We start from the raw sequence: 16,569 nt of genomic DNA on the forward strand, positions 1-16,569 counted from the left end.
ATAAATAAGTCTAATGCTGCAGTATTATGATGAAACATGGTCATTCACTTATTGAAAATATGAGACAGCACCACATGTATCGAGTTGATGCGAAATTTGACATCAAGAAAACAACAAAACCCCACAATGCAGAGCTGGATCTTGGTTAAGATCACACAACTCAAAAGGTTCAAAAGGTTGAAGCTCTACGATGGGGCCAGTGTATTCAAAGGAAATCATCTCTCACATGGAGTTTGACTCCATCTTCTTGACGGCTTTCTCTATAGCAGGCATATTCTTTCTCAGGACAGACCATTGTTCCTCTGTCAAGCTTATGCCTGAAATGCGATAAAATAACAATTGTAAGTTTAATACCATGCATAGAAAGAAAACTATGAGCAGGACAGGTCTTTTATTGCAAACTTGCAAGCATTAAGCGATGATCGCACTAGCGTATGAGGACACGAATGGAAGAAAAAGCAACTCAGAATGATCCAATTATATAAATTAAGTAGATTGAACCATTTGGATCGAGGTTCCTCCTTTTGGATACTGTTACCATCTCTTAGAACCCTTGTCTCTCATATAGGAGCTATAAAGCCATGAAGTTTAAATAGTCTATTAGACCGGAAATGGAAAAGCAGCTTTCTTTTTCAAACATAATCACTCAACACCTTTGGGCAGTGTCTCAAATTCGAGGGGCTTGGAAACTTCCATCTGTGGAGTGAAGGTTGCAGTGAGTAGTGTTATGAGAATCTCTTTTGCTACTTGAATCTACAAAGCAAATAAAAACAAGAGGTGCATCGTTTTTCTTATGTGATACTAATTACCATGGAATCAAACTCCAATCTTCGTAATCACCTAAGCTTTACTCTCCCGCCTACATGATACGCAAGGCTCTATCAAAGCAATCTACATGGTACATGTGATAGAAGTGAGAATGACCAAGGCTTGTCACTAAAACATGATGCAAGACCAATACTAAAACATTGAAAAATAACTTGATCCTGAAGCAGAGGTAAGGAGCACATAAAGATGACAAGATATTGACGCTTCAGTGTCATCACCCCACATCTCAACTGCACGTCATCAAGGTGAATTCTAATGTCAAAAACTCACACAATAGCAGATATCTGGTTAAGACCTTTAATTATGTCGACTACCAACAATTTGAAGCGAATTGGTACACTGCAGTAGTTACAATTAAGATGCAGCAATCCAATTCACAGGGCTTGGGTATCACCAATCCTCATCCTTTTTTCCGAGTCGAATGATTCAAAAACACTCTAGAGCAGAGATGAAATTTTCCACCTTTACCAGTGAGCTAATTGTCCAATAGATTCAGTACCAGTTCCTTACACTCCTAGCTCCATATATCATTATCTTATGTTTGCACTATCAAGATTTTGGAGGCAATTGAATATCTTTTCTGTGGTTTAATTCTTATTCCTCATCAGAAAGCGCTGTGCTGACAACTTATGAACCCACTCGAATGCCAATCCGACAGGTTATTAAGTTTCACCGATAATCCCTTCTAATGCAGCCATATTGAGAAGTCAAAGATCAACTTTAGTCTTTTCCCCTATCTAGGCAATATAACTATTTACCTTGCAATGCTTGTGAAAAAAGGGCAAAGTAGATACAAGCATAAAAGAGGCAATCTCTAAGATGTGGAGCAGAAGAAGGCGAATAGCTACGAGCAAGAATTTACCTTTTGAAGTAGGGAACTCCTTGCCTCCCTTCTTGAAATACTCCCTAATTGAGACCAGGGGTTTGCCTCTAAACTCTTGCATAGTCACCTTTCTCTTTTCAGATAACTGCATCGAAAGAACCAAAGAATATCAGCGATGATCAAAGCAAAACAAGCCACCGACCTTCTCTCTTAAGCAAATACCCATCATATCAAAGTTTTCCCCATTAAAGTCAGAACAAAATCCATACTATAACTCCTAATAACTTTCCAAAGATTCGTTTTTCATTCTCAAGTTGGGGATATCATTCGTTTAACCACAATTAGTGACCACTGAAACCTGACTACATTGTCATTAAAAACATTAAACGAAGATATATCAAGACGAATCACATGTGTATAAAGAACATATAAATCCTGAATGTGCAATATTTAACACCCCTCCCACGTGCAAGTCGATTAGACGGAAGCTGCACATACGGAATATACTGAGACACCACCTGGCAGTTTGTTTTGACATTATCTAATCCAAAAGTTTAAACTTTTAAGTGGAGATTACATGCACACGTAGACAAGCGATCGGGGAATAAGCTTCTTATTGGTGGAAGGAGATCACGTGTATAAAAAGATCATAGAATTCCCAAATGTGCAATATTTAAAACCACCCCTCTCACGTGCAAGCCGGATTAGACGGAAGCCGCTCGTGCGAAATATACTGGGACGCAACCTGGCGGTTTGTTATGATATTATCCAATCCAAAAGTTCAAACTTATACGTGGAGACTACATGCAGACGTAGACAAGCGATCCGGATACTTTGATAATCTGCACTAATTTTCTACTATGCAGTGGATCATATAAAACCCTAGATAACCAAAATCGTTCTCAAATTCTGCAATCCATATCCCTCCACACACGCAACACATCTAAAATTCCTACAACAAATCACCACATTTGAACCTCTCTTCTCTGCTCTCACGAACTTACAGAAAAACCCAACAACAGCAATTGCAAGAAAAAAAGGGCGTAAGAAAAAACGAAACGCAGGACCAAAGGAAAGGAACAACCTTGCAGATGATAAGGTCACCGTCCTCAGTATACTCAGCATCCCCGCCAGATTTCTTCCCTGCCTCCTCCTCCTCCTCCTCCTCTTCTTGCTCTTCCTCTTCCCCCTCTTCCTCCTCTTCCTTCCCCGCCCCGTTCGCTGCTTGATCCTCCTTCGCTTTCTGCTCTTCGAGGAAGGACTGGACGACCCGCCTCACGACCGCCTTGAGCTTGGGCTGGGACAGGTCCATTCCGAGCCTCTCGGACGCCTGCTTCCGCACCTGGTACTCGGTGGTCTTGTTCATGTCCGATTCCTCCAGGACCTCGCGCACCGCCGTCGCTATCCTTCGCTCAACGTCCGAATCCATGGTTGGGTTCTGCACCTCCAAACCTGAAGAATTTCTAAGCTGTCGAGAAAGTGGAGATAAAAGAGCGACCTTTACCAATTTAAGGTACGAGGTTGAGTAGAGTTTACTTGCCCAGTATGGAAATTTGGGTGCCATTTATGTCAAACTATGAGAAAAAAAAACAATTTTTCTTATTTTGCTATCTAAAATAATGATTTTGATGTGACTGGGGAGTGTGTACTTGTGGAAAGTTCGTTATTTTTTGCAGATTCAAATCGAGAAAATGAATTTCTGATCCAACAAATGGAGAGAGAGAGAGAGAGAGAGAGAGAGAGAGAGGCCAAAAAGTTGGAGGCCAAAAAAAAAAAAAAGTTGTGTTGAGAAAACAATACCCAAAAGGGGTGAGGGTCATAAATCACATCATATTCCATCTATAGAATCAGAAAACATTTTAATTATTGAAAATCTATGGTAATCTTAAAAAGGCTAAATGGAAAAATAAGACCATCTTAAAATATTATATTGTTTTTATCGAATTTTTTTTGGGGTCGAAATCGAATTTGAGATGGTATACTTGTTGGTAAAAACTTCAACTTGTCCAACCCCCTGAGAATTTTTTGCAGCTTAATTCCCAGCTGAAATTAGCCTAAATGGTTGGTTAGTCGACATAAGACCCGGTTAAGGCATAATCCAAATTGAAAACAAAGGAAATTCAAGAGAGAGAGATTATATAGAGATTTAGATTAAGTGAGATTTATAAACTTTTAGCTATATTAACGGGTTCATTCTATTGCTGGTTAGAGAAAGCGCTTGGCATATTGCGCTTCCTTTCAAAACATACTGGTCTAAAATTGGTTAAGCATATGTCATTTGACTTAAATAACAATCTTGCCAAGTCAGACTGATTTTCACATACCCTTTGCACTACTCTTTTCTGCTCAGTGGGATTACACACTTTCTTCACTTTCCAATCCAGACAACGCCACAATTCACACGAGCAAATGCCATAACCTCATGTAGAATCGACATTAACTCAAGTCAAAATGTTTAACACCTACATAAGCTAAGTAAATCGGGCACAACCGATGCCATCGGTAGGAAGTCCACACGCATAAAGATCAAAGTAGAAGCGTAGCAATAGAGCTACCAGCATTGGAATAATCAAAACTAGAGCTGGAGAGACTGAATATATAAGCCATGTAGGACATATAGTTCAATAAAACTTAAAAGCACCATTGATATCACGATCCCCGTATTTTCAACCCATATTTGGCATATCACATAGCTCTCATTCGATTCACGCCAAACTTGACCGGTAATGTTCATCCCTCAAATCGAATCTCATTGCTATCATGTATGTACTTTCATAATTTGAGCAAGACTATACAGAACAGAACAAGAAGAAACACTGTGATATGGATGGTAAAGCAAGACAGCCTTCATGTACCAGACTCACCCATAATAAGGTTGGGGCGAAAAAATTATGGAGTACCCCTCGACAAAATCATAGATAGTTTTTCCTTTTTTCAAATCCTTTCTTCCTACAGACTAGTTACCACTATTGCTCCAGCAACCGAGATTATGATCTTCATCCTCGCCAACTGACCACTCATCCATTTACCCATGAATGTTTTGTTGATCCACGTCTCCATCAATGAGCATCACCGAGCTATGATGGTGTACCATGTACCACTGTCCATTATGAAATTCAAAGACATTTGTCACGTTAAAAGGCCCAGTATCCATATCAACAAAAGTTTTCATGGTGACCCAAGCCATGTCTGTCAGCACTCGGACACGAACGTCGCGGACCTGGAAGTCAACCCCCTGATCCCAGTTAAATGCAAGCTGCCAACTTTGTATCACAGCATTATACCTGTAAAAAAGTGTCAGCCACTTCCAATTCTGTAAACTATGGGTTTACCACCCCTACTAGAAAGGAGATACGACCTAGGCTTGAATTTGGTCAAACAGCTAGAAACATGTACCGAAGATATAAGGAACATCAAGATGTATAATCTTGACCAAGAAAAGGCACGAGATAACAGATGACATCATTAAGCTCAAAACACAGAGTCTACCCTGATGTTATGAATTCAGATTGAGGTGCACAGCACAACCGCGTAGCGCGGTAGATCAGATAAGAGCCTGAGCAGTCATGAGAAGCTGACTAGGAAAGCTAGCAAAAGGTTAAGCTATCAGACCAAGGTAAGTGAATGACGAAATGCCTTCTCCAAATGGAAAGACTGGGACTGACACAGCGAACAAACTTAAAACACAACAAAAAACTCACATACACAGGGAAAAGAAAACAAAAAAAATTAACAACAAGCACACATGTCCCCACCTCACGTCTCTTTTATTAGTGACACCATCCACGAGGACTAATAAGAAGTTCTCAACATTAAAGAAAAAGAAAACAGAACAAAAGCATGTGTTTGATTAGAGGAGACTTCCAATCATTGCTTTCAATATATACATGAGAATATTTGAGAAATAAATTTGGCGGTCTCCCTTGCTTCTTCTCAACTTTCTGGAATAAGACATCATTTTTCTGAAAACTAATTATGACATAAGTTTTTTTCCATGTTATCCAGCAGAAAGAAAAGGAAAATAAGCATTTTCCAAAGATGACAAAAAAGACCAGCTTTTTAGATATCATGCTCCGCGAGTAAGATAATGTACAAACGTTTCAAACAGTTGTTTCCAACTGAATAAGACTATAAGATACTTCACAAATATTGCTCTATTTCTACGTCATCGAATATCCATCATTCACCGATATGACTTATTGGGCTATATTGACCGGTAAAGAGAGACACCCAACCTTCATAACAACAGAGTGTGCCAGCTCTAAGACTCCACAATCCAAGTATTAAACAAATCTCAACACTCGTTGGAATTCTGAAGACATAGACAGAAATTCTTACCCAGAAAAGAGTTCCCCTGAAGCATGAACACACTTGACATAATCTGCATTGAGCCAAAGGCGGCTCATTGATTGAAGGGACCTTTCTCTAATAATGTTAAAGAAATCTGAATTAATATTCACAATAGCCCTTGTAGCCGCATAGTAGGCTTTCCACCCATTGACTGGTGTGACGCTATCTTGTTCCAGAGTAAAATCCTGAAGAACTAAAGAGAAGGCATTAATATTCGAATAAAGCAGAAAAAAATTCATTTTGCCGAAGTTTAACTTTGGTAGATGAAAAAAAAAGTTATAAGAATAAATTAGGCACTTTCCATCAGAATTAAAAAAACCAGAGATCAAAATATATACTCCAATAAATCTGCCACTCCTGAAACCTTTGCACAAAATAAAGTTCAGATCACATCATTATCCTTCAGTTAAACCCTAAACCCTAAGCAATTATATAAAGTTTGAACAAGAAATAGAGGTATCTGTACAGCAAGAGAACAAAAGCATATGCAAGTTCTATTGCAACAAGTCGAACCAATAGGAATGTATGATGCCATAGTCAATGCTGCTTTTATGGTTGAAACTTGATTGCAAACATAACAACCAACCAAAATCGCGGAGCGCAACTCTATCAACTACTTTCCCTCATTTCGTCAAAATGAACAAGATTATGAGCATATGAAGGACATGAAAGGTAGGTGAACCAATTATACAAGCCACATTGTAAGATATAATTGTATACATCACATCTTAGATTGCCATTGCTAAGTACTAAGAGAATTCTAAAATAACCCAACAGCAAATAGTTAGTGCAATATCTATAAAGCATGCGTCCATCTACTCACGAGAAAATATTGGAATTTACATTAATAGGTACACGATAGAATTTTATTGAGTAGCATAGAAGATAAGAGAAAGGATGTATCACCCCCCTAAAACACCCGTCATACTAATACATTAATGCCTTCTCAAACTTGCAGAGCTGTGACGGGGACAGATGGAGAGACCAAGAGGATGCGGATTCCCCACTATACTCCCAACCCCATATGATGCGTGGAAAACAATCAAACAAAAGCAGATTTGCATGGATACACTTAAATGTTTTGACATAAGTTAGAATGTACAGGTTTATCGCTAGTATATTTCGTACCAATAGCTACGGCATTTTCTATAATGAAATGACGTGATAGCTATCTCTCGTGAATGATAATTCTCCTTCTAAATCACTAATTCTCCTAACTTTACGTACTTCTCTAGTGACTTCAATTTCTTCAAGAAGTTTCATAATTTCGCAGTAACGCCTATAGGAAAATTATCATTCACGAGAGATAGCTATCGTATATGGTATTGTAGTTTAGTTTTTCTCCCACGACGGTAGTCTTTGCTTTCTTCCGTGACTTGGGGAGGAAAGGCTTCATTCCGTTATCAGGAGTTTTGTTATCATTTGGTAGGCGTTACTACGAAATTAAGAAACTCTCTAAGGAAATTGATGACATTAGTGAAGTAAGTAAAGTTAGGAGAATTAGTGATTTAGGAGGAAAATTATCATTCACAAAAAAATAGCTATCAAATATGGTATAATAGTTTAGTTTGGCTCCCACTATGGCGGTCTTTGGTTTCTTCCGTGACTCGGGCAAGTTTCTTAATTTCGTAGTAACGCCTATCAAACAATAAAAAAGCTATCGATGATGGATTCCAAGTCATAGAAGAAACCAAAGACTGCCGTAGTAAAAGCAAAACTAAACTATTATACCATGTTTGATAGCTTCCTCTCACGAATGATAATTTTCCTCTTAAATCACTAACTCTCCTAACTTTACGTACTTCTCTAGTGTCATAAATTTCCTTAGGAAGTTTCATAATTTCACAGTAATGCCTACCAAACCATAGAAAACTCCTCAAAACGAAAAAGAAGCCCTTCCTCCGCACGTCACAAAAGAAACCAAAGACCACCGCAATAGGAGTAAAACTAAAGTAATATACTATAATGATAGCTATCTCTCGCGAATGGTAATTTTCCTTCTAAATCACTAATTCTCCTAACTTACATACTTCTATAATGTCATAAATTTCCTTAGGAAGTTTCTTAATTTCATAGTAATGCCTACCAAACCATATAAAACTCTTGATAATGGAAAGAAGCCCTCTCAAGTTCCTAAAGGAAAACAAAGTCTGTTATAGTGGGAGCAAAACTAAACTATTATACCATATTTGATAGCTATAGGAATGATAATTTTCCTTCTAAATCACTAATTCTCCTAATTTTTCGTACTTCTCTAGTGTCATAAAAGTCCTTAGGAAGTTTCTTAATTTCGTAATGATGCCAAACCATAGAAAACTCCTGATAGAAACCCTTTCCTCCCCAAGCACGGCAGAAACCAAAGACTGCTGTTGTGGGAGCAAAACTAAACTATTATACCTCATATCATAGCATTAGCTGCACAGGATTATTGAGTAAACAAAGGGTACAAAGTCATAAATTCTTGGAGAAACCATGGCAGGTTCCAACTCCTAAGAAAACTACAGATTCTTGTCAAAGTTCATACTTTAGCACCAATTCGAAACTCTTCTCAGCTTACATTTTGAGAGCAACCACATTCAGAAACCCAAGCAACGGCATGCTATAAAGAACAATCCAACAGCAAATACACATAAATCCAATTGCCAACACCAAATTCTACAAAACATCTGCGAAGCCGAACCAAACCTCACCTTATGATAGAGCGCTTTCCAGGCATTGTCATCATTAGCCGCCTTCCGCATTAAGGAATTAGTCATCGAAAGCCGGCACAAGCTCGGGTAATCGAGGTAACTCAGCGCGTGCGTCGTAATCTCCGGCACGAGCTGTTCCATCATCGAAGCCCCGCTCTGCCTCTCCGCCGCCGCGGCCGCCTCCACCACACCACCCCCGTTCGCGTACGTCTTTCCAACAGCCATCGGGGCGGAATCGGAATCGGAATCCAGCACGCTCGAGCCGCAGGTGCACGGGCAGTCGCAGGCCTTCAAGCTCGCCGGCTGCTTGGCGGAGGGGGAGGAGGAGGAGGGGGGCTTCTTCGATTTCGAGGAGACGACGGAGAGGAGGAGGAAGGCGAAGGCGAGGAGCAAGCAGAGGGCGGTGGCGACGGCGGCGGCTACGAGGCGAGGACCGGATGCGAGGTAATCGGTGGCGAAGCTGGGCTGTATCTCCATTCACAAGACATGAAAGCCGCAGAGAACATGAAAAGGAGAGAAAAAAAAAACCCTAGAACGGAGAGATTGGACCGGCTCGGAACGACGAGCGCAAGCGTCGCGAGAGATCTTTCGACAGGAGGCGGCGGAGGAGGAGGAGGAGGAGGAGGAGGGTTTCGTTGCTCCGGCGAGGGTTCCGGCTGAGCAGCCTAGAGCGATTCAAGCGGCGGACGGCCGGAGTTCGCCGGCGACGTCGCGGAGGAAGGAGGAGGAGGAGGAGGAGGAGGAGAGAGAAGAGGGAGAGAGAGAGATCGGCGACATTAGAGAGTTCTTCTTCGTCGAGCCGCAAACTGACTTGGGAAGAGAAACCCGAACGGGTGCCCGCCTGGTCAAAACCGTAATTTACCGCGAAAGAGGAGAGTAATTTCTGTGATTTTTTGACCCAAAAAAGGAAAATAATTTCTGTGATTGCATTTTTTTTTGACAAAAAAAATGTGACCGATAAAATAATGAGTTAATACCACGAAAAATCTTAAATTAGTACACTCGTGATAAATTTACTCTAAACTAATTTTTTTATCATAAAAAACCCCAAAATGGTATATCTGTAACAAATTTACCCAAAATTAATTTTTTGACCACTAAAAATTCCGAACTAGTACATTACTGATAAATTTACCCTTCTTTAGTTTCCGTTAAATTAGATTAATATCACAAAAAATCATAAACTGCTAAACAAAGAGAGGCTAAAACATAAAACTGGTACATTAGTCAACTGTCGCGTGTCATTTAATAAAGTAATTTGACAGTAAAATTTAACGGAAATAAACTGAGGTAAATTTGTCACAGGTGTACTAGTTTGAGATTTTTTAGTAAATTTGTCACAGGTGTACCAGTTTAGGATTTTTCGTGGTATTAACCCTAAAATAATTTAGCAAGGTAGAGAACAAAAAGAGATTTTTATCTTTCTTGGCTCCCAAGAGAAAATGGTATATAAAATTGGCCATATCGGCCGAGTCGAAGATTTAGAAAGAAACACAAATGCGACGACGGCATTGCTTGCCTCTTAAGGATTCATACTGGACATTTAACTCATTATTCAATAGATTCCTAAAAGAAGATACATAATTTTGTCGATATTTTAAGGTAAGAGATCAGATCGGAAGTATATTTCCATTAATCGAAATACTCCAAGAAAATCGGAGAAGAGTGTAAATAGACTCTCAACTCGGAACAACCCTTCGAGTGTAGGCGGATACCAATACACCTCGTAGAAATGCTCGGACTCGTTCTCAAATAAATAAAGCAAACACTTAGTAAATGGAGCATAACTTCTTTCACAAGACTCCAAATAGCGCGAAACTTAACCAATAAGAAATTAGAGGCATATAACTTTTCTAACCATGTACGGTGGGACTTAATTAACAAGAAATTAATTAACAAGAAATTAAACACGAACTCCTTCATCTAAAGGTAAAAAGAAAAGAGTGACTTCAACAGGATTGAACTCATCCTCTCCCCACCAAGCAATTTGATGTTAACAGGTCGTTCGTTTCGCGAAAAATGAATAATCTGAAAAATATTTTCCAAAAAATGATCGCTTATATCGATTAGAAAAATAAATGAATAGAAATTTTTTTCATTACCCACGAAAATAATTAGATGTAAATTGTTATCAATGATAAAAATATATTCTGTTGACTAATTTTTCTAAACCATATAAACAATCATTTTTCAGAAAATATTTTATAAATAACTTATTTTCCCCTAAACGAACGCACCGTAAGTGTTGAAACACGTGATAATCAATGTTATCGAGTTGATTTATAAGTGGTATGTGGTTTAATGGGACTAAATCCACCAAAATTTTCAAGATTTTTATGGTACGAACGAGCCATGATTTTGGGTTTATAGAGTTCCATAGTTCACACTTTACATTAATATTGATTTTCCTAATCAATTTAGAGCTTTTTTTCCTGATTTTTATCAAGGTTTCTTTTAATTATGCTACTAAGGTCCACAAATTGAGCCATCTTCCTTGTAAATCCTTGATCAAGTCAACTGCTATAGTTTCCAATGTATGGCAGCATTAGTAAATGGTCATGCTGTTCTCATGGAGTCAGAATCTCATCAACATGGAAGCAAAAGGATTAGCAAAGAGTTTCCCTACAAAACCGTTCTGAGAACGAGAGCTTGTAATTACATGGGGAAAGAAATCCTATCCAGAGCTAAAAGAAGTCAGGGACTAGCTATAGAATAAGGGGATGCACATTGTCGTGCTGCTGCTAAGTAATATCAGGAGCCACCCTCGACTCGCGTGGACTGCTCTGTCAGGTCGAGAGGCTCGAAAAATTAGGGAGGGACGTGTTGAAACTAGCTTGAAAAGCGCGCAGCAGAAGAAGAAAAAGCTCACTGCCAGCACGGCGAGCTCCTTGTTCTTCAGACTCGCCTGATCTCTCGCGACCTTCTGGATGTCCGATCTGAAATGCCATCAGTGAAAGGATCAATGAAGTGAGGAGGGGACTTTGATGGATAACATTGTGGAGACTCTGACAAAACATGGTGACAATATTTAAGGAGATAAGGGGTGATGCTAGACAGGAAAGTTGGGAGAAAGAAGAGAAATAACGATACAGAGACAACGGGAAAAAAATCAAAAGAACTCACGAAAACGGGAAATTCGGGCGATAGAAACTGTGGTGGAAGTTAGAATCAAGGTGAAGGCGAAGATGGAGAGTATAGAAAGTGAAACATTGCTTCAATTCATAGGGCACATCTACATAGAAAATCAAAAGCAGGATTTTAAACACACTTCTAAGTCAATGAAAGAGGGACATGTATTCTTCTTTGCAAGGCAAAGAATATAGAACAGGTTACACTTGATAATCTTATGATGATCTAGCATGGTTAGATGAGACAGTGTCTCTGCAAGTACTAGGGAGAAGTGAAAAGGCAAATGGACTAGTCACAGTAGATGGCTCTAATCAGTCCATACGCAAGTTAGTCCTAAAAAACAGTCGGGTCAGTTTTCTTTCCTCGACGCAGTATAAGTTTTGCTTACTGCTAAACAAAGCAAGCCAAAGAAGAGACTCAAGCAAAATTCACAAGAAGTCTAACCTCAACAGGGTGTTTTCTTTACCGAGTACATCCACTTGTGATGAGACAACAGACTTCCATAACACAAGATCGTTATATCCTTTTTCCTGAAGGAAGCCAAGTGTCAGACAAATAAGGTGATCGAGAGAGAGAGAGAGAGAGAGAGAAAAGAGAGAGAGAGAGAGAGAGAGAGAGAGAGAGAGAGTAGCTAGGGACAGATAAGCTATACCGTAAGTTCCTTCCACTCCATGAGATCTCGAATCTCTAATTTTCTTTTCTCCACGAGGACCAACATCGTAGATACCTGTTTCTCGAGTTCGGGGAACATGTCCCCTTGCCGTCGGTTCAATTCTTTGATATACTCCTCCAACACCGCCAAGTTCTGCTCAAGAGACCGAACTTTCTGCATCAGGATTTTAAGAACAGTGTCACCAGGAATTCTGCCATTTAGCATTTGCCTCACTTCCTCAATGGGATCAGGAACCTTTCTTGTAATGTCAGGATCAGTCGCCTCATGAGCTTTTGCATTTTGTGCTTGATCAACAGCTTCGGTTGCCATAGTGGCTGTCTCAACCGTATTTTGACTTCTATTGCTGCAATTAAGTTCCACAGGAACTGACTCATGTCTTGGCAGGTGTGTTGCCGTCACGTTAGGCTTTGCAAGATCAACTTGAGAAGGTTCGTTAGAAGGCACAAAGAGATCTTCAAGCATCCGCTCTATTGCATCGATTCCATAAACCTCCATAACGCTTAGTGTGCAATAGAACTTTGATCCGTAATGACTAAGCAAATTCAATTTCAAGTACCTCAACCATTTCGGCTCGGGCAGCTTGAAGGTTTGAATATGCTTCACATTTTTGGCAACAAACTTGCCCAGTGGGGCCCATGTTTGCGTAGGGTAACTCAAACTTCCAGACAACTCGAATTCCTTAAAATTGGAAGAGTAGTGCTCAAAGTTTGCGATTTTGACTGCGTCAACCAGAGTTTCCTCTGCAAGCTCAATCACGACAAACTTCTCTTCGATAGAACAAGGGTTTCTCAAGTACTTGTCATGGTCTTTTCCGAGTATGTTCGTTGCTCCTTTCGCTTCTTTGTTATAAGCAAGAACCTGGGCTCCCTTTGATGCAGACGCATAATTATACTCAGTTCCATCCGGTTCAAGCCGGTGTGTAATGTTGACAAGCCAAGTAGGTATTCCCAACACTTTTTCTTGCCTTCTCGAGTTTCGAAAATCATCGAAATTGAGATAAGAAGGCTGATTACCTCTCGAATTCAGCTGTTCTGGTGCTTTTCTTCGTTCTTCTTTTTGTATTTTACACAACGGAGCAGCATAACCTAATAAGTGCCAAAGGGCTTCTTCATTGACATTGATCTTCGGAAGAGGATGCTCAAAATCTCTAAGTTCTCGACGAACATTTGACCTGTCGCGAGCAGTACAACTTCTGGATTCCGAACTCAACTGATTTGCACCGGTATTGCTACCAGTGCCAACAAAATTTGCATGTTCGCAAAGCTCACTGTCCCTGCAGACACCTGAAAAGGGCTTGCGTCAATTAACTGCAGGACAAATACAATTAAACAACAACAATTTAACACCCGGCCTGAAAGGAGACAGTAGATTACCATAAATTTATCGACACTGCAATTCTTATGATGTTTCAACCAAGTCCTGTTCGACCAAAAAAATAAAGTACCGAGTCCAGAAAGTTGGTTATTGTAAGGACGAATTTATTTCCAAAAGTTCATCCCGCCCCAGAAACAATGGGCCTCCAATGCACTGGCAACTATCATTACTCACCACCAGCAGGAAAGAGCAGACCAAATCTTGAGAACAAACGGGCATCAAATATGGAAATCTGAATGTGTTGTTAAGCGGTAAAATTCAAGGAAAAATTAGATAAATGAAGAAAGAAAGCTTCTTTTTTGCACTATTGCATTCAAAATTAGAAAGAACCGATCTTGACTGATTCCCATCAAATGGCATATGCACAAAACTGATCGAACTCAAGCAACTACCTCACACACGAGCTAGATGCAACTCAACAGAAAGCACAGCTAAGAGAAAGGAGCGAACTTTACTACAGAAACCGGGCAAATTCTTCACCTTCAGTCCCATGGCTCAGCCTCGAGCGGGAAAAGAAGACGAAGCACCAGACCCAGAAGATCAAAGACGTCCAGAAGAGCTCCCGGAGCCTCCTCCTTCCGCCATTGCACCCAGAGTTGCCACTTTCGTTTCGGGTCTCGTCGCTGTCGCGCTCGATGTGGCTGGACATTGTCATGGCTCATTGGGCGAGCGTCCGAGGGAGGGAAGGACAGGGTCGAGGAGAGTAATTGTGCATGTGGGGGTTCTCTTCTGTTCCTTCTGATCACGCGGATGGAAAGCAACGGCAATTGTTCTGGATTTCCTCAGGAATAGGGAGGGAGAACGACGAGCTATTTTTGGGGTTTGGTTAGTGAATCACGAGCATTTTCCATTGGTCGAGTCTTGGCATTTAGTCAGTTCGTTTATTTGGCCCATGTGACTCATGTGTCAATTTTTGGGAACCAGTGCTCGCGGAAACGAGCTTATTGAATGTTTGGTTTGAAGGAATGGGGGCATTCCAATGATGGGTACATGAGTAAGCTGTGAAATGCCATTCTACCAGGCAGGTTGAGTAGGTTGGAACCAGCCTGAGATGGAATGCTCCATTAGAGAAAATGCCCGATTTTCTTCTGTTAAGCATCGTCTGATTTCATGAAAGGCTTTGCTTGTTTCGTAAAAAATCTTTTCCGGGAAAACTTTTTCTTCATTCTTCAATGTTTGAATCACTTAGGAAAATGAGCCAACAGAAAACGTTTTCCAAATTAACGGAAAATCTATGCTTAAATTCAGAAAAATTTTCTTCTTGAAAAATCAAGAATCATTTTCTAAAATATGACTGAATATCGGTTCTTGAGCACGAGAGCCCTTACCCTCATTCCTGGGTCCCCGGCGCCTTGGCTCAAGACCTTTGTGCTCATGCCTGGGTCTTCGGTGCCCAAACCCAAGTCCATTGAGGCCAAGCCCAAGACCTGGTACTTGTGCCCAGGTCCCCAGGCTCGAGACCCCAGTGCCAATGCCTGGATTTCTCGTACTTGGGTCCATCATGGTTGGGCCGAGGACCCCGGTGCTAGTGCTCGGGTCCTCGGCCCATGTCCATTGATGTCATGCCCGGGTCTTAGCGACCAAGGGTCCTAGGCCAGCCCTGATGGATTGAGTTTGGTAATCGAGGACTCGAGCCTAGTTGTCAGGGACTCGAGCATGACCACCAGCGTCTTCTGGTCAGCTTTGATGGACCAGGGCTTGAGTGTCGAGGTCCGGAGCTCGAGCGCCGAGGACCTGGGTCATCGGGGTCCTACACTCGGCCTTGTGGACCCGGGCTCGGGTGCCGGGGATCTGAGCACAGGCACCGAACCCGGCCTCTGTGGACCCAGGCACCAAGAAGTTGTGCACGGGTATTGGGTTCTTAGTTTCCGCTTCTATGAATGCGGGATCGTTGACGGTGAAATTCGGCGATTAGGGACTAGTGATTGACGATTGGCAACACGGTCTGACAATCGGCGGGAGTTTGTTAGCGATGACCGTCACCGCCGACCAATGGCAAAGTCTACTGCTAGTGCTCGGTGGCAGCGGGGGCAACAGCAGCTCTCGGCTGTGCAATTGAGTTTTTGATAGTTTTTTGGTTATCAAAATATTGAGAATGGGTACCAATATTGGAAATTGTACAATTTCCAATACGCGAACTTGTGTCGTGCATTGGACCACAAAAAAAAAAAAAAACCTGTGTTGTGCTATGCATAATTGATGCTTAAAAAGTTGAATAATGTTAAGTATATGCTTCATAAGTGTAACATCCCTGGATTAATTCACTCGAGGTATTGTTTACTTTGACCTATTTTATACCGAACCTCACGATTTTCTCCTTTGGCGCACAGGCAAGCACTTTCCAAGCGATCACCCATCATAATAGTGCTCAGCAAACCTTGCCGTTACGTTAAAAAGCACATCCGTGAGTTAATTTCAATTTTCACACACACAAATATATATATCCCAAAATAGCTTTTCTCATGTTCGGTGCACAATTTGGTGCACTCCTGCCCCCTTCGCCATACTAAAAGCCTATCAGGAAATTTATCAGGAGCCGCTCCTTGTCCAGGCTCTCTAGCCACGACAATCACTCCCCACCCTCGTCTGGCCAAGTCATTACAATAAGTATCCTAAGAACACTCATTAACATGTTAAATATGGTTAGCAAGTTAGTTAACATGATCCTAACTGTTCATCATTGTTAAGAGTTCTTTTTTCTT

The 16,569-nt window shown here is 40.9% G+C and overlaps 3 protein-coding genes across 4 annotated transcripts; all 3 read right to left on the bottom strand.

Moving 5' to 3' along the window:
* Positions 1–24: 24 nt before the first annotated feature.
* LOC115688528 (RNA polymerase II transcriptional coactivator KELP) lies at positions 25–3,173 on the bottom strand. The gene is made up of 3 exons (XM_030614354.2): positions 2,736–3,173; positions 1,691–1,796; positions 25–317 (listed from the first exon to the last, which is right to left on the bottom strand). Exons 1-3 carry the CDS (start codon positions 3,078–3,080, stop codon positions 223–225), a joined length of 546 nt encoding a protein of 181 aa, XP_030470214.1. The 5' UTR covers positions 3,081–3,173; the 3' UTR covers positions 25–222.
* A 1,098-nt stretch (positions 3,174–4,271) lies between these two features.
* Positions 4,272–9,487, bottom strand: LOC115688527 (F-box protein SKIP8). 2 transcript variants are annotated; one of them, XM_030614353.2, is made up of 3 exons: positions 8,692–9,485; positions 5,990–6,186; positions 4,272–4,935 (listed from the first exon to the last, which is right to left on the bottom strand). In XM_030614353.2, the coding sequence occupies exons 1-3, from the start codon at positions 9,166–9,168 to the stop codon at positions 4,677–4,679; spliced, it is 933 nt and encodes a 310-aa protein (XP_030470213.1). In that variant the 5' UTR covers positions 9,169–9,485; the 3' UTR covers positions 4,272–4,676. The 2 variants fall into 2 exon arrangements, with proteins under 2 accessions (XP_030470213.1, XP_056173993.1); XM_056318018.1 differs by lacking the exon at positions 4,272–4,935 and adding an exon at positions 4,964–5,238 and having other exon boundaries at positions 8,692–9,487.
* Positions 9,488–11,217: 1,730 nt separating this feature from the next.
* LOC115688526 (SUN domain-containing protein 5) lies at positions 11,218–14,806 on the bottom strand. The gene is made up of 4 exons (XM_030614351.2): positions 14,348–14,806; positions 12,473–13,776; positions 12,265–12,350; positions 11,218–11,627 (listed from the first exon to the last, which is right to left on the bottom strand). Exons 1-4 carry the CDS (start codon positions 14,520–14,522, stop codon positions 11,393–11,395), a joined length of 1,800 nt encoding a protein of 599 aa, XP_030470211.2. The 5' UTR covers positions 14,523–14,806; the 3' UTR covers positions 11,218–11,392.
* Positions 14,807–16,569: the final 1,763 nt, after the last annotated feature.

The sequence above is a fragment of the Syzygium oleosum genome, unplaced genomic scaffold (assembly GCF_021117445.2).
Source record: "Syzygium oleosum isolate NSW1041296 unplaced genomic scaffold, Sole_v2.1 Sole_v2.14, whole genome shotgun sequence".
Lineage (NCBI taxonomy): Eukaryota > Viridiplantae > Streptophyta > Magnoliopsida > Myrtales > Myrtaceae > Syzygium > Syzygium oleosum.

Excerpts from the sequence above, each read along its gene's own strand:
- LOC115688528 (XM_030614354.2), bottom strand. The coding sequence starts at position 3,080 with ATGGATTCGGACGTTGAGCGAAGGATAGCGACGGCGGTGCGCGAGGTC. Across the intron at positions 1,797-2,735 it reads GTGACCTTATCATCTGCAAG|TTATCTGAAAAGAGAAAGGT; the intron begins GTTGTTCCTTTC and ends CTTTCGATGCAG. Across the intron at positions 318-1,690 it reads GGAGTTCCCTACTTCAAAAG|GCATAAGCTTGACAGAGGAA; the intron begins GTAAATTCTTGC and ends ATCGCATTTCAG.
- LOC115688527 (XM_030614353.2), bottom strand. The coding sequence starts at position 9,168 with ATGGAGATACAGCCCAGCTTCGCCACCGATTACCTCGCATCCGGTCCT. Across the intron at positions 6,187-8,691 it reads GGAAAGCGCTCTATCATAAG|GATTTTACTCTGGAACAAGA; the intron begins GTGAGGTTTGGT and ends TTAGTTCTTCAG. Across the intron at positions 4,936-5,989 it reads TCAGGGGAACTCTTTTCTGG|GTATAATGCTGTGATACAAA; the intron begins GTAAGAATTTCT and ends ACTTTTTTACAG.
- LOC115688526 (XM_030614351.2), bottom strand. The coding sequence starts at position 14,522 with ATGACAATGTCCAGCCACATCGAGCGCGACAGCGACGAGACCCGAAAC. Across the intron at positions 13,777-14,347 it reads GCTGAGCCATGGGACTGAAG|GTGTCTGCAGGGACAGTGAG; the intron begins GTGAAGAATTTG and ends AGCCCTTTTCAG. Across the intron at positions 11,628-12,264 it reads AAAGAAAACACCCTGTTGAG|ATCGGACATCCAGAAGGTCG; the intron begins GTTAGACTTCTT and ends ATGGCATTTCAG.